The sequence below is a fragment of the Ascaphus truei genome, chromosome 3, assembly GCF_040206685.1.
Source record: "Ascaphus truei isolate aAscTru1 chromosome 3, aAscTru1.hap1, whole genome shotgun sequence".
Taxonomy (NCBI): domain Eukaryota; kingdom Metazoa; phylum Chordata; class Amphibia; order Anura; family Ascaphidae; genus Ascaphus; species Ascaphus truei.
The window spans coordinates 164,196,039-164,213,325 of record NC_134485.1 but is presented as its reverse complement, the minus strand read 5'-3'; the positions used below and the strand labels follow the sequence as shown (position 1 = coordinate 164,213,325).

General features: G+C 43.1%; 1 protein-coding gene across 12 annotated transcripts in view; it reads left to right on the top strand.

Annotated features, from left to right (window-relative positions):
• CASK (calcium/calmodulin dependent serine protein kinase) overlaps positions 1–17,287 on the top strand; it is a 569,868-nt gene that overhangs the window by 434,705 nt on the left and 117,876 nt on the right. For all 12 annotated transcript variants that reach the window (XM_075589720.1, XM_075589721.1, XM_075589718.1 and 9 more), the window contains one exon: positions 13,953–14,030. In XM_075589720.1, coding sequence (XP_075445835.1) covers positions 13,953–14,030 — 78 coding nt within the window. The remainder of the gene's footprint in view (positions 1–13,952; positions 14,031–17,287) is intronic.

The following is a 17,287-nucleotide window of genomic DNA, read 5'->3' as shown; positions in this document are numbered from 1 at the left end:
GAGCCAGCCAAGGTGGAAGCTATACTAAACTGGCCAGTTCCCCGCACTAAGAAACAAGTTTTAGCCTTCCTAGGTACCGTCGGCTACTATAGGAAATTTGTCCCCCAATACAGCGCCCTGGCCAAGCCCCTGACCGATTTGACAAAGAAAACAGCTCTCGGTTTTGGTAGCCTGGTCTCCTGCATGTGAGGTGGCATTTCAGGCCCTCATGTCCACTCTGGCAAGCGCTCCTCTCCTGGCAGCTCCTGACTACAGCAAGCGGTTCTTTGTGCAGACCAATGCCTCGGACTATGGCATCGGGGCTGTGCTAAGCCAGGTAGGCGAGGATGGGGGAGAACACCCGGTCGTCTACCTCAGCCGCAAGCTACTACCCCGGGAGGTAGCATATGCCACCATAGAGAAGGAGTGCTTGGCCATTGTCTGGGCACTGAAAAAGCTTCTGCCCTATGTGTACCGGCGGGCTTTCACCGTCATCACAGATCACAATCCCCTGAGTTGGTTGCATCGGGTGTCGGGTGGGAATGGGAAATTGCTACGCTGGAGCCTTGCCCTTCAAGAATTTGATTTCACGATCCAGCATAAGAAGGGCAGTGAGCACGGCAATGCAGATGGTCTCTCCCGACAGGACATACCCAGTGACCAACGCACCCAAGGACTTCCAGGCTTGTGGAGCCACCTGAAGGGGTGACTACCCCAGAGCCTTCATCTTGAGGGGGGAGATGTGACGGTAGGGGTTGCTGTGCTGTGTTATAGTGAAGGGAAGGCGCTAACTCTACTTGTGTTCACTTATAATATACAGTGAATAGATTCAAATCAAGTGATATATAAACATAATTCAGTGAAAACGTGATAAATAACGTGAATAAATGAATTAAAACCCCCTGCTCAAACCCAGCTGGTAGGGACTGGTTCCACTGGTCCCCCAATTCGTAGAAATCCGTTTGCAATCCAGGGGGAGCATACAAGGGAGATAAAACAAAATACAATCTAAGTGTAGACAGTTTAATAATCTATTGGTCAATTCAGTGCTGTGTCTTGGCTCGTATGTGTAGCCTACTCACAAGATGTAGATAAAATACGGGCAATAAAGCACAATGGTCTTTGCGGGAAGGGCATCTATTCCAATGTGTAGTGGAGACCTCCAATCTCAGCAAGACAGCGGTGTATATAGGGGAGAAAAGATATCCATAGTGCAGACCAATCATAAAAAACGTAACTTTTATGGGGTTTTAAAAATGGACACACAATAAAAACATTGAAATAATGCATATATCACAATGCTGTGATAGAAGAGAGTGCTGTTGACTTCTGGCTCACCCACCACCTCCGGTCTGTGAACACCGTATGGGACACTGCTACGCTGGACTCTCCACCTCCTGTGTTCCCTCAAGGGTGTACTGGTCCCGTCAGCTCCGGTCCTTGAGTTGGACACCGCTCTGTTGTGTCTCTGGAGCTCCCTCTAAGGCGTGCTGTCTCGTCTCCTCTGGTTGACTCTGATACGTCACTTCCGGTTTAGTCGCGATCCGTCACTTCCGGTTGTGCGTCTGCAATCTCTGTCGCTGCTTCTCTCCTCCTGTGGGACGGCTACCACTCTACGCGTTTCGCCAATACGGTGCGTGGCTTCCTCAGGAGTGTGACCAGTACACCCTTGAGGGAACACAGGAGGTGGAGAGTCCAGCGTAGCAGTGTCCCATACGGTGTTCACAGACCGGAGGTGGTGGGTGAGCCAGAAGTCAACAGCACTCTCTTCTATCACAGCATTGTGATATATGCATTATTTCAATGTTTTTATTGTGTGTCCATTTTTAAAACCCCATAAAAGTTACGTTTTTTATGATTGGTCTGCACTATGGATATCTTTTCTCCCCTATATACACCGCTGTCTTGCTGAGATTGGAGGTCTCCACTACACATTGGAATAGATGCCCTTCCCGCAAAGACCATTGTGCTTTATTGCCCGTATTTTATCTACATCTTGTGAGTAGGCTACACATACGAGCCAAGACACAGCACTGAATTAACCAATAGATTATTAAACTGTCTACACTTAGATTGTATTTTGTTTTATCTCCCTTGTATGCTCCCCCTGGATTGCAAACGGGTAGGGGTTGCTGGCATCACAAAACTGTTATAAAGCCCAGCTAGCTACCCCTAAATCTATCTAATTGGGCCACCTTTGTAAGGCTTACTTTGGCCAAATGTATTTAACCTCTGGGGAACAACAGTGGATGTGTAAATGTATCTCCATGTCTGTAAGAATGTATTTTAAAGTCTGTATTTGTTATTACCTGTAAATTCAATTCCACGGTTAGTGAATCACTATTATAATTTCTATGGAGAAGGCAAGCCACTTAGCTTTCTATAGAATTGATAGGATTAGGGACAGCTAGGTGTCTGGACACCTGGGGGGAGGTGAAAGGCTACTGATCAGATCTGGAAGGGAAAGCATTGTCTGGCACAGACTATGATTTAATCAGGGATGGGTTTTAGCATGCCCTTGGGCTGTTGTGGCAATAACTTAATCTGTGCTTAATTTGTGCTTGAATTGTCCAGTAGAATCTCCCATGTAAATTATAGCCACAGAGGGATATACAAAGGGGTGCTGCTGAGCATAGAATCAGTTCTACTCTGGGAAGGAGTGTGCAGTTCTACTTCCAGAGAGACACTCTGGGAAGGAGTTTGGAGATCTACCCTCAGAGGACTATCTGAGAGACTGAGAGACATTCTGTGAAGGAGTTTGATCTTTTACAGTAACCAGCTGGAGAGATATCTCAGAGGGGCTGCTGTGTGATCAGCCTTCTGAGATCCTGGACCAGAAGCGGACAGGACAAACCTTCATGAAGCAGGCCCCTGCACCTAGTGAGGCTAGGGTCTACTCCCCAGGCCCCCAGTTGGTATTGTATTGTGTTTTGTACATCTTTGTTTGTCTGCTGGCGTGCCATAATAAACCCCATTTTTTTCTACAACTATGTCCTGTCTTTTGCTAGTGATCCTGGTGGTTTTGGTGTAAAAGTACTGGTCTCCCGTGACAGTCTGTTCAAAATTCTGCCTCGCACGTGATGTCGCGCGCACTAGGGATTGCCCGATAGATCTACTGTATTTTGTTCACTGAGTGCTCACCGTCGTGCACACTATAATCACGGCCTATAGCTGCCATTATTCACGGAGTAATTTAGCATTAAGTGCACTTTCTTTGAAGTTGGTGAAATCCCGTTCAAATGCCAGTATCGGCTTTCCTTGTGAAATTGGGCAAGTTGCTGACTCCCTGTGCCTCAGCACTAATTTAGATTATAAGAATTTCCGACATATGAGCACCAAATAAGCACAAAACTATTTTCATTGTTCTGCTAATTTTGGCCAAAAAGCGTAACCATGCAAAACATAATAAACGTATACTGTAGAAACTGGTTTTGATATGGGCAACAATTCCAAAGCTGTGAAAAATGGGGCAAAAATCAAACCCAAAAATACCTATTGTTTAATTTTTATTGTGTGCAAAAATGCCAATGGCAAGTTATAATATATGATAGTCTAAGGCAAGGCAGTCAAACTCGCAACCCACAACAGTGGGAGAGAGAGGTGGAGAAAGAGGGATAGGAGGGGTAGTCTCTCTCCCCCCCCCCCCCTACTTTTCCAGGGCCACTTACTGGGATTCTGTTTCCTCTTCTCTAGAGACTTCTCTGGTTGGGGGAGGGAGAAAAGGGGTGGGGGAGAGCGATACCAGCGACGGTTACATATTTGTAATAAGGAAAACTCAAGAAAAAAGTGTACGCATAGGTTATAGTGACTGTTTTCTTTTTTCCTGGTGCGGCCCAAGTCTTCTAGTCGGACTTAAGAATTGTCCCCCAAGCTATTATGTGTTTGATGTGCCTGGTCTGGTTAATTAGTGACATTGAAAAAATGTGTGCTATATGAACAATTAATCTATTCATTGTTTTGCATTGATTGGTAAAGTTAAAGGTTACATTTGTGGGTCAGATGTAAGAACATTTTAACTGCAATAAATAATATCTTAAAAATTTGATCCATTGGGATTCTTTTAAGCCGTTAATAGGCTGTTTGTTCAAATGGAATAAATATTTGCAGCACTTTGTGAAATAAATTGTTTATTCATCAGATATTCATACAATAAAACACATGATTCTGTATTCATTTCAGCTTTTACAATTCATAGGAGAATTTAAATGATATGGGAGGGATACATTTTAAATGGAAGATTTTTAAATAAATGAGGGAGCAATATGAATTTGTTTATTCATTGCAAAATGTATCCTGCCACATTGGCAATGTAACAAATGCCATCTACCGACACCTGTCTATACCGACACCAGTTCTATACAGGCATACCCCGCTTTAACATACGCAATGGGACCGGAGCATGTATGTAAAGTGAAAATGTACTTGAAGTGAAGCACTGCCTTTTTTCCACTTTACAATGCATGTACTGTACTGCAAACATCATATATGTGCATAACTGATGTAAATAATGCATTTGTAACCAAAATAAATACAGTAGGCTTTATTCAAATAAAATGAATGGGAGCAAGCAAGGAGGCGAGAGGCGCGCACGCGGGTCAGTACTGTATAGCAGCTCTCTCCTCTCTCTCTCCTTCTCGCAGTCTCTCCTTCTCGCAGTCTCTCCTTCTCTCTGTCAGTCACTCACTCTCTCTCAGTAGTCAGTCATGCACTCTCACTCAGTCAGTCATGCACTCTCTCACTCAGTCACACACACTGTCAGTCACACAGACATACTGTCACTCAGTCAAACACACACTGTCACTCAGTCAAACACACACTGTCACTCAGTCAAACACACACTGTCACTCAGTCACACACATACTGTCACTCAGTCAGTCAAAAACACTGTCATTCAGTCACACATACACACGCACTCAGTCACACACACACACACACACAAAAGCAAAGATTGCAGCAGAAGATCTTCTCCTCCCCCTCAACGTTGCTCCGTAGCTCCGTAGCTCACATGCAAAGTTTCGCAGCAGGCAAGAGCGAGCTCTGAGGAGGGAGGAGAGGGGAGGAGGAGGAGCAGAGTGGAGGGAGCAGAGCCAGGGGCTGCAGTGAGTGCGGGCGGAATCACTGGTTTAGCTGCTGATTTATGGAGCGGGAGTGCAGGGGGAACGGAGACAGATGGGAGGGGGAGGGCAGAGGGAACGGGGAGATATAATAGGGACAAGCATGAAGGAGGTTACGGGATTGTTGAGGTGCGCACGCCGCCGCCGCATGCGCACGCCGCCCCCTGGTGTCCGTACTCGCAAAGCATGCGTACGTACACGGGTATGGTGCAACTAAAAATAAATGTACGTACTTGCGGGTGTACGTAAAACGGGGTATGCCTGTAATACAACTTACAGCCAAGTTAATGGGCTGTAAAGGTTCTTCTAGCGCCATAAAGTTTCTTATGGTAGAAGACTGCTTAGTAAATATGGGTCTGTATCTTTTAGATATCATCCATCTCATACTGGCCGATAAGTGGATAGAGTTGAAGTGAAGATTTTTTTTTTCCCACCTACAGTATTATCAAGGAACCTTTAAATAGGATGATGTCATTGGATCCTGTTTGTAAGACAGGGACTTGTAATTTATAGGCTGGAGGAGGACCATGTGTGTAATGTCTAAATGCATCAATGGCATTATGGCATTCTTAAAGCAGCACTACTGCATTGCATTAAGAAAAAAAAACTATTTCAGGATTAAAGCTCTCAGAAACTGCATTCATTTCAGCTCCGGGGGCCCCCTGCTTCCAGAGATACTTACCTCCGTAGTTAGTGCCAGTATCTCTGCTGCCAGGAAACGTGTGTACTTAGTGAAAAGCGGCTTTTAATGTCCCCCGCCACACGGGTCAATAGGAAGCCTTGATGTCATCCGTTGCAGCTTCCTGGTAGTGTGTGTGTGACCGGGCCATTTAAACTGAAAATGTATACCGGCACCTACTACGGAGGTAAGTATCTCTGGAACCGGGGTGGTCCCCAAAGCTGAAATTAATTCAGTTCAGATCCGGAGACCCCCTGCTTCGAACGATATAATAAAGAAAACAACAACAAAAACGCAATGCAGCATGTAGTACGCCTTTGAGTATGAGGGCGGGGACTGCTAGTTGTCATTGTGCCCTCAACATCCTTCTGCAACTCCCTCATCTCCCACGTTCACTAATAATTGACTGTGTATAATGTGTAAATATATATATATATATATATATATATATATATAGAGAGAGAGAGAGAGAGGGGAGAACTCTCGAAAGCTTGTCCTATGACATAAATTGTTAGTCCAAGTAAAAAAGGTATCACCTAATACTGAAGAACTCATTTATTCTGCACTATCGCAACTGGACTAACACGGCTATTTCCGTTTATATATATATGTGTATATATATATATATATATATGTATATATATATATATAATCAGTTATTCCCAACCTTTTTTGTTTGGTGGAACCCTTGAAGTTTTTCGAAAAATCTCGGGGAACCCCTATCTGGCTGACACATATTAGGTTAATTTCACACCTCACAGCCCCCCCCCCCCCCCCCCTATTTCCCATCCTCTACCCATATTTTTCTCTCTGCTCCGTCTCACTCTAACCCCCTCCCGCCTCGAATGTATTTATCTCCCCTGCGTCTCACTCTTACTCCCTCTTTTACTCACTACCCCCTCTCTCCACTCACTCGCCTCTACTTTCCTTCAATTACCCCACTCTCACTCAATCCCTACCACAAAATACATACAAAAATAACCCACCCCCCTAAATACATGTAACCTCACCCCGCAATACATAATAAAAATACCCGCTCCAGCCAATACATACTAAAAATGCCCCCGCCAATAGATACAGTATTAAAAATGCCATCGCCAATACATATTAAAATGCTTATATCATGAGAATGACTGTGCTTTCATCAGATGGACTTTAATTTGTGAATTCAGTTTACTCACTGCCACATTTTTTCTTTTGTGGACATCTGTTACAGTGCTTTATTGTCTTTGCTAGATTATATTTGTTGAATCTTTTGTGTCTTTATACATAATCATGTGTTTGTTTGCATGTCATTCTTTGCAACATTATAGCTGCGTGTAGTAATTGTTTTGTTACAACCTAAGTTCCTACAAGCTTATGTGTCCTATAGGTAGTTTTTGCCATCTCTTGGTTATTACTATTGCCCTCTGTACATCACTTTATACTACCGTCCCAGGTGGTTACTATCAGTAGCATTATATACTTAGCCTTGCAGTACATGCATGTCCATAATAATTCATGGTTGTTTTCAGAGATAGAAAGGTTTAAAAAATGCACACTCATAATTTCTATCAATGCATATAGTGAAAGTCAATGGTCTTTTCAGCCTGGTTTCTGGTGTGTCAGCTCAGTGGTCGATGTCTGGTTGATTCCTCCTCCCACGGGGTGGGGTATTGCCAAGAGTATCGGCGTCGGGATAGCCTCCGTTCGGTTCCTGGAGTCCAGGGATGATGACGTATCTCCTCGCAGCCATCCACTGTGTCTGTTTAGCCAAGCCTGCCCGCTCACTCTACACTTTTTGTGGGTGCTCCAGACAGTTCTTCATGAATATACTGTGGATAGGAGGTCCTATCAGCGCTCTTACTTAAATAGTGTAAACGTTGCCATGGTAACCACATGCTTGTAACTTGGTATAGAAGATTTAACCCTTTGGTGACTCTCTGGTAGACATTAAATTATAAACTAGAAAGGTAACCTGTATAGATATGATGCCTGACTAGATATCCTGATATTAAAGCATCTTAAATAATGTAATATGATGATCAAACAATTGGTTAGAGGGAATCTTCACAATATATCAGCATTTGATAATGTAAATATGTAGTTGATCTGAATAATACATTTATGATCAAATAGAAATGTATATGAATTGTACCATGACACCCTCATCCCGATTTTTTGTTTTGTGTTCTTCCCCATTCACCTTTAAAATTTATGAAAACATTCAAAATAAAGTAAAAAAAACAAACTGGCATGCTCCAGACATAAGAGATAAACTTATACAGTCTTCTGGGAGGGCGGGAGGGGGTTGCTGCTTTAACTAGAGCAGCGGGGCGCAAGATTATTTAGGGGGGCGCGGGCTGCGTGCGGGGAAAACTGGGGACGGGCAGAGCTGTGCACGGGCGGACAGAAGCTCCGTGCTGAGACTGCTTCCAGTTCTCTGCTGTCTTGCAGAGGGGGCGGGGCCTTGCTGCGGGGCCTTCCCTGCACACAGCCAAACCCTCCTCCTCCTGTCTGTTACCCGCCCGTTTTCAGCAGCACATGGGGGGACCTGAGCTGGCGTAGTTACTCCCTCCTCCGCCCCCCCCACCCACCAGGTGTGTGTGTGTGTGTGGTGTGTGGTTGAGTGTGTGTGTGTGTGTGGTTGAGTGTGTGTGTGGGGGGGGGTTGTGTGTGTGGGGGGGGGGGGTTGTGTGTGTGGGGGGGGGGGGGGTTGTGTGTGTGTGGGGGGGGGTTGTGTGTGTGGGGGGGTTGACTGTGTGTGTGTGGGGGGGTTGAGTGTGTGTGGGGGGGTTGAGTGTGTGTGGGGGGTTGAGTGTGTGTGGGGGGTTGTGTGTGTGTGTGTGTGTGGGGGGGGGTTGTGTGTGTTGTGTGTGATTGAATGCAGCGGTGCACAAACTGAGGGGGAAGCGCCCCGGGCACAAGATTAGGCGGGGCACGTGCGGCAAAACCTAGGTGCGCAGGCGAAAAAGATGTGCGCGGGCGGCCAAGAAGATGTGCGCGGGCGGCCGAACAGGATAGTGCAGGTGGCGGCCACGTGATTCGGAGGTACAGGGGAGGAACACGCACAAGCGCTGTGATGTCAAACGCCCCTCATTCCGGTGTCTGCCCTGCAATAGCGCTGAGTTCCTGCTCTCCTCCGCTGGCAACCTGCTTCGCTGCGATCCTCTGCAAGTGAAAGGGTAGGCTGCCACTATATCAATCATATTATGAATGTATAGAAATAATGGGGGAAAAAAAAGTGAAAACACTTCCCCGTTCGTGCTTGCAAAATTATACAGGACACCCTGTGCTCATGCTTGGAGAGTTGGTGATGTCACCACTCTCAGCGGCAGCGTGGACGCAGCCTAATTTTGCAAGAGCAGCTGTTGAAGTATGTAAGTATTTAGACTGGGCTTATAGTGCCGGCGACGCGACGTCGCCCGAAAACAAATGCATTGTCGCCGCCGTGTGCGCTTATAGTAAGCACGTCGGGTGACGCGATTTTTTGAAGCCGGCAATATTTGATTTTTATGGGGCTGTCGCCTCATGTGGCAGCCCCTGAACCAATCAATGGCCTGGTCGCCCGCGCCGCCACAAAGCAAAATACAACTTTCGCTAGCGGCGACGGGTGACGTCACGCGTCTGTCACGGGCACTATACACGCGGCCTTAGACATATTTGTATTTACATTGTATACCGTTTAATAAAGGGTTTTTTTTTTTCCATGTGATTTTGATTACATCAGGCAAGGGGGGCCCGAGAAATTTCATGGATAAAGAGGGGAGCTCGGCATAAAAAGTTTGGTCACCCCTGAACTAGAGCATACAACCACTGTCATCTGCAACATTGGTGTGTTTTTTTACTTCGTTACAAAGCCATTGCATTAGTTTATTTACAGTATCCCATTTACAGCTACAGAAAGCTACACCTGCTTCCATATTTAATGAGATGCTAACAGCACAGTTTTGACTTTATTATTGTTCACAAGCAAAAAGATTTACCGCTCTTCTGTGTGGAAAAGGAAGCACGTAAATGGTAATGATTACTGTTCAAGGTCATTACATGCCGACTGAATAGCGCGAATTGGTACTTTGGCACTTACTATTACATGACTCGTAAAATACATATTAGGTTGTCTGCCTTATCTTTCTGTGTTGTGAAATTCTGAATATACATTATCTAATAAAGTAGTTTGTTTCTATTGACTTCAGTGGCAATGTGTTCCTAGCATTCAAAGTGCAGCATCGTAAACAGCAATTCCAGTTTTTTAACCTCTGTAATTCCAACCGCTATTGTATTTAAAATGAAGATCAATCTGAACCGAGTATATAAAAATCCATCATCACACCTTAATCTTTTCAAATACCACACCTCCTTGCGAGCCACCTCCTCTATTCTCCCCCTCTCCCCATGTATTTCTCTCACTCCCTCCCCCCTCTCCGCTATCACTTAATTACCCTCTCACACAAACCCCCTCTCTCAATATCCCCCTCACACTCATCCCCCCCCTCCTTCCGGCCACACACACACTCTTCCCCCACACACAATCCCCCGGTACGCATGCAATACCCACTTCCGAAAATGCAATAGCCCCCCTGTCCCACAGCCAAAATGCAATACCCCCCCTTTCACACACAATGCAATACTCCCCACCACGTACAATGCTATAGATATATATATATATATATATATATATATATATATATATATATAGCACAACAAAAAAGTATCCTTATATTAAAGCACACGGGCATACCAAGGATATAATTATAAATGCAAAGTTTATTAGTGTAAAATTAAAAACAGAAACGGGGAGAGAAATATAAAAGAGGAGGGGGACTCACAACTGACAATACATATATACCATGAGGACAAAGGCACATAAAATGGTCAAAAGAATCACCAAAGGCTGATATAATAAACAGCCCAAAGGGTATTGGAACACAAGAGTTGGTAGCTCTATAAGAGCCACTATACTGTATAGTAACACAAACTGCAGACCTGTGTACTATAAATAGAGGTATGCCTGTAGTATAATCATAGATTCAAATAAAGACAATGTTGTCTGAGAAAATGTCAGGGAATCTAGGATAAGAGCATGTATCACAATGATTTGACAATTGATACATCACCAAGGTCTGGATAATTGGTATGACCAAAATATGAGTTGCAAAGGCCTCCTGTGCTGGAAAAAGTCAGGGGTCCCCCTCCACAGACTCCCACTCCAACGCGTTTCGACTGAACGGTCTTCTTCTGGGAGTGGTGTTGGGAGAAATGAGCCAGTATATATAGGGGAGGAGGGGAGCAGAATTCGCGCCAAAAGTCTTTAAACAGATCAGCTGTAATGTGTGAAAATCACTGTGATGGTGTATCACTGACGTCATTACGTCACAGAGCTCCAACCATCGTATTATCCTACTGATTAGCCTAAAATTGCCAAATCGCGCTAATGATGTCATCACGTAGGGGAGTTGCAGAATGACGCCAATTACGTCATCGCGTAAGGACCGTCGGAGCGTGCCGTGGTCATGATAACCATGTTGTGCTATACATTTATTATCCTTGAGCACCACTGTCTATTGATATTTCATCATACACTTAGGACAGTTTTTGGGCAACAGTTACGGATTGTGTTTTTGCGGTATACTTTGTGTTTTCTCTCAGATAGATAGATATATATATATGTGTTTTCTCTCAGATAGATATATATATATATATCTATAGCATTGTATGTGGTGGGGAGTATTGCATTGTATGTGTGTATATAAATATATATCTCTATATCTCTCTCTCTCTCTCTCTATGTGTATATATATATATCGAGATATTTCGAGAGTTCTCTCTTCCTCAGGTTGCAAATACTGGACTAACATGGCTATTTCCGATATATATATATATATATATATATATCGGAAATAGCCATGTTAGTCCAGTATTTGCAACCTGAGGAAGAGAGAACTCTCGAAAGCTTGTCCTATGACAAATTGTTGGTCCAAATAAAAAAGGTATCACCTAATACTGAAGAATACACATATACATACACAGTTTGTACTGTGCTGACCTTGTGAATATGTATAAAAATATAATATATTAATATACAATATATTAATTTATGTTAAAGAAACAGGCAAAAAAAATAATTAAGCAAAATGTTAAGAAACAATTGGAATTGTATTTATTCATTTATTTTTAATTAATATTTATAAGAACTTTGTAAATATTGAATACATTTCCACTTCAGTGTGTGTGTGTGTGTGTGTGTGTGTGTGTGTGTGTGTGTGTGTGTGTGTGTGTGTGTGTGTGTGTGTGTGTGTGTGTGTGTGTGTGTGTGTGTGTGTGTGTGTGTGTGTGTGTTTTATTATTTATTTAAAAAAAAAAAAACACTTTTATACCAGAACCCCAAAATGTTTTAAACCAAAACACAAGTGACCATCTCTAAAAGTCAGGTGTCTAGCGATGAGATGGAATCTCCGTTTCACTTGGCTTACATAGGTTAATTTAGGTCCAACTTCTAATTATAAACCTGTCTCATGATATTTTGACTGTCACTTCAATCTGATTCCACGAAAGGTTTGGGGAAGCTGATAGATCTTGATGTTGTTTTAACCCTACCATGAAAAGTTGTAAGTGACCATTGGTATTTTATCGTTTACATTTTCAATTTTTCCAGCGTTAATTTAATATTGGTGGAGAGAGAATAATTTTGTTTGCACTGTGCACAGAACAACTTTGTGTCGTTACTGAAAAAATAAGGGATCTTTTCCATGTGTCAGACTCTGTATGCATCAAGATATAGGACATGTGGCATTGTTAGTGACAATACGATATCTGAGATAATCATTACTTTCAGTAAAATAGAATTTTATTTATCAGAGGCTATTCTTAGTAAATTTAGGATTTGTTTTTATTTACTAATTACTGTACATTTCAGAATGCAATTTTTGTGATAGAGGGAGCTATACATGTTACAAAACAAAAAACACATTTAAAAATGTATAATAGTTTAGATATGTAAAAAGATGCTATATTGCGTAGACGTATGAGGGTATAATGATACAGCCATGTTAATCGTATTTAGATGTGAAAACTAACCTATAAGTACACTTTTCTGAGACGTTTCATTGCAGTTCTAAAATCAGAGTTGTGAGTTTATTACTACAGTATATGGATACATTTATTTATATTACATGAAGTGATCCTACTACAGAACTTGAAAATGGATGCACTTTGTGTTGTCAGTGAAGAGCAGTCTGTGCTGGAGAGTCCTGTAAACTATTTTTGTTCATGTGCAAATGCTTTTATTGTAGAAAAAGTAATTTTGTCAATACCTACTATTCTATTCATATTTGTTCTCATTCCACTCTTTTAAAAAATGTACCTTATTTGAAAATACTGTATCTTTGAATTGAATGCTATGTGTGCGAGCTCTTGTAGCATTCAGCAGTTTAAGAATGTTTGTAAATTTATCTATATGTGCATATCTTCTTTAATAACTACGAGGACTATATAAAGCAGCATTTTGACCCCTATAAAAAAAGTTACATAAAATAGTGATGCCCTAAAAACAAGGCTATTGAGGATCTACAATGTTGGCTATGAGGATATTCTGTTGTACAGTATTTTATGCAGATTTGAATGTGTGGAGTCTAGTGAGCATATGCTTTTAAGGTAATAATCATGGGAAAGGTCTGCACTATTTTCTATTGCATTACTATGATGTATAATCTAGCACTTTGGGTGGTAAATGTCTCAGTAATGACTCCAATCTTTATTCTACTGTATCATTCATATTCAAAATAAGTTCAGTGGTGTTCTAGTTCTGAAATGGCAATGGTGAAAGCTGTTGAAGACTAATCTTACGTTTACACATTCCTTTCAGGAAAGAAACAGCCTGCCAAAGCTTAATTAGGGTGTTTTCATCACTTCCTTGAGACATTATTACAGCAGGAAACTTTTTCTCAGTGCTCTACATTAGCAGAGAACATTACTTGTGCATATATATATATATATATATATATTTCCCTCTGCATTTATCCTCGCTGGTGACCACAAAATAAGAATCCTGTGTGGTTGTGCTTGAAGGACGTTCTCTTATGAATTTGCCAAAATAAAAAGGCCAGAAATGCATTTTAACGAAGCTTACCAAATAAAGGATCATGCTCATGTTTAATCACTGAACTGTGCTTGATTGCATTATTCCTTTCATTTGATTTCAGCTTTATGACAAAATTAATACAAAGTCTTCGCCACAAATCAGGAATCCTCCGAGTGATGCTGTACAGCGAGCCAAAGAGGTACTGTAATTAGCTGGGGGGGGGGGGGGTGTTTCCTGTTCTTACTCTATTCATGCCTTTGTTCTCATTTCAATCAGGGCATTACAGCTTGAATCAAGTTAGTTAAAAATGTTTTGTAAATGCTTATAACTGCCAAAAAAATATATATATAATTTCTGGAAGAACTTCTCCCATTGACTCTCAAATGCAGAGGTGTTAATTATTTGCGGTTTGTACAGGTTTTAGCACAGACATTCTGTTTTTGCTCAATTTAAAAAATCTAACAGAAACAGCAAATTGGAGTGTATTTTTTTGGGGTGGGGGTGCTCTTGAAAGTCTAGCCAATTATCATGAAGTGTGTAATTTAGCGTCGTCTGTCCGATAAAATATTGATTTTGGTACAAATGGATGGTCAAGTCATGAAGTTTATAGTGTTAATCCGTGTACTACAGGTAAGTGCTTCACTGCTTTGAACTTGACGGAAGAGACAACCAAATGGGTGTCTAAGATCCTGCCCCTTTTGATTTGCAACGAAGAGGAGGCGTTCAGGGTGATTACCAGTGGAATACTAGTACATGCATTAACGGAACAATAATATGGCACAGAAATGTAAAGGCATTACCTCTTTATCTCTAGTATGTAAAGGCTGTTTTAATTTGTGACTTGCTACCGTCCCAGGTACATATCCTTTTTTTTTTTTTTTAAGTTGGATAATTTAAACATTTAACCAAGTTCCTTGTATTATTTTTTTTTTTAAGTAATATTTTTATTTTATAATCCTTGGATATCAGCGTCCAAAATCATAGACTATTGACTTACATTAAGATGACTTTCATTTTCCCTGTAGAAGTCAATGGGATGAATCTTGAGTGATAAATGCTTATTTTAGTATTTCTAATGATTCATGAAAAGAATTGGATGTTTTTTATTGTGAAGAGTACTTCAAGGCTGGGCTCTTTTTATTTAAAAATATTTGTGGTCGTGCATTGCTATGTAATAAATTGACCATTGCTCTATTAGATGATGGGATTAATATGCAAATATTTTTTTTACTCTGAAACATGGGAGAGCCTAGTGGTAATCTCGCGATAAACCGCTGTGTACAGTGGACAAAAGATTATTAAAGCTTCGTTACATCTTAAAAATATAACGAAGTTTGTGAATGCCCTCTTGTGAGCACCAACAAAGAAATGATACAGAATAAGCCAAAGAGAACATATCACTGTCCGTTAACTCTGGTTTCACATAGGGCTGTCACTTTCAGAATTTCATTGAGCCCTTAACACAGAAAAATTTAGAAAAGATTAATTTTCCTACATTTTACAGTGTCTTTACCTTTAAAACGGACTGTGGGTGTGTGGGTTACTCTTTATTAGATGAATATGCGGCACCACAGCGAGCTTGTATTGAGTATCGCTACACTTTTATACGTTTAAAGCTGCTCCTGCTACCCAACATGTAACTTAAATTAAGACCTTTGTTGACTTGTTCTTCTCTCTCGTCTCGAACACTCTACTTGGTATGGGTAATATTAGATCAGCTTTACTTGGTGTGGTAGTTGGAGGATTTTGCAGTTGGTACCAGCATGCTCGATGTGCTGCCCTTAGGCAAGCATTATTAAGGAGGGAGTGCCCTACCGAGGATTTTTTTTTAATGAAATAGAATATGAAAAAGTGCAAATTTGTGCATGCTTTGAGTGAAATTTAGAACAAATTATGTAATGGTCAGATCATTTGCAAATAACTTACCTGCAGTCATACTGTACATGGCGAGCAATACTAATCTTAATGCTCCTCCCACAAATTCCAAAATTGTTGCACCCATCCTGATCCTCTCTCCCCTTATCCTCTCACCCCCCTCCCCTCAAACTCTTACCCCTCCCTTCATCCTCTCTCGCCCCCTCTCCCTTCATCCTCTCTCATCCCCTTTCCTTCATCCTTTCTCATCCCCCTTCCTTCATCCACTCTCATCCCCCCTCCTTTCATCCACTCTCATCCCCCCTCCCTTCATCCACTCTAATCCCCCCTTCCTTCATCCTCTCTCATACCCCTCCCTTCATCCTCTCACACCCCCTTCATCCTCACCCCCCTTCATCCTCTCACCCCCCTTCATCCTCTCACCCCCTCTCCCTTCATCCTCACCCTCTCTCCCTTCACCCTCACCCCCTCTCCCTTCATCCTCACCCCCTCTCCCTTCATCCTCTCACCCCCTCTCCCTTCATCCTTTCATCCCCTCTCCCTTCATCCTCTCACCCCCTCCCTTCATCCTCTCCCCCCCTCCCTTCATCCTCTCTCACCCCCCTCCATTCATCCTCTCTCACCCCCCTCCATTCATCCTCTCTCACCCCCCTCCCTTCATCCTTTCACCCCCCTTCATCCTCTCACCCCCTCCCTTCATCTTCTCTCACCCCCTCCCTTCATCCTCTCTCATCCCCCCTCCCTTCATCCTCTCTCGCCCCCTCTCCCTTCACCCTCTCTCATCCCCCCTCCCTTCATCCTCTCTCCCCCTCTCCCTTCATCCTCTCTCGCCTCCTCTCCCTTCATCTCTCATCTCCCTTCCTTTATCCTCTCTCATTCCCCTCCCTTCATCCTCTCTCATCCCCCCTTCCTTTATCCTCTCTCATCCCCCCTTCCTTCATCATCTCTCATCCCCCCTTCCTTCATCCTCTCACACCCCCTCTGTTCATCCTCTCACACCCCCTTCATCCTCTCTCACCCTCTCTCCCCTTATCCTCTCACCCCCCTCATCATCTCACCCCCCTCCCCTCAAACTCTCACCCCTCCCTTCATCCTCTCTCATCCCCCTCCCTTCATCCTCTCACCTCCCTCCCTTCATCCTCTCTTGCCCCCTCTCCCTTCATCCTCTCTCGCCCCCTCTCCCTTCATTCTCTCTCATCCCCTTTCCTTCATCCTTTCTCATCCCCCTTCCTTCATCCTCTCTCATCCACCCTTCCTTCATCCACTCTCATCCCCCCTCCTTTCATCCACTCTCATCCCCCCTCCCTTCATCCACTCTAATCCCCCCTTCCTTCATCCTCTCTCATACCCCTCCCTTCATCCACTCTAATCCCCCCTTCCTTCATCCTCTCTCATACCACCTCCCTTCATCCTCTCACACTCCCTTCATCCTCACCCCCCTTCATCCTCTCACCCCCCTTCATCCTCTCACCCCCTCTCCATCCTCTCACCCCCCTTCATCCTCTCACCCCCTCTCCCTTCATCCTCACCCCCTCTCCCTTCATCCTCACCCCCTCTCCCTTCATCCTCACCCCCTCTCCC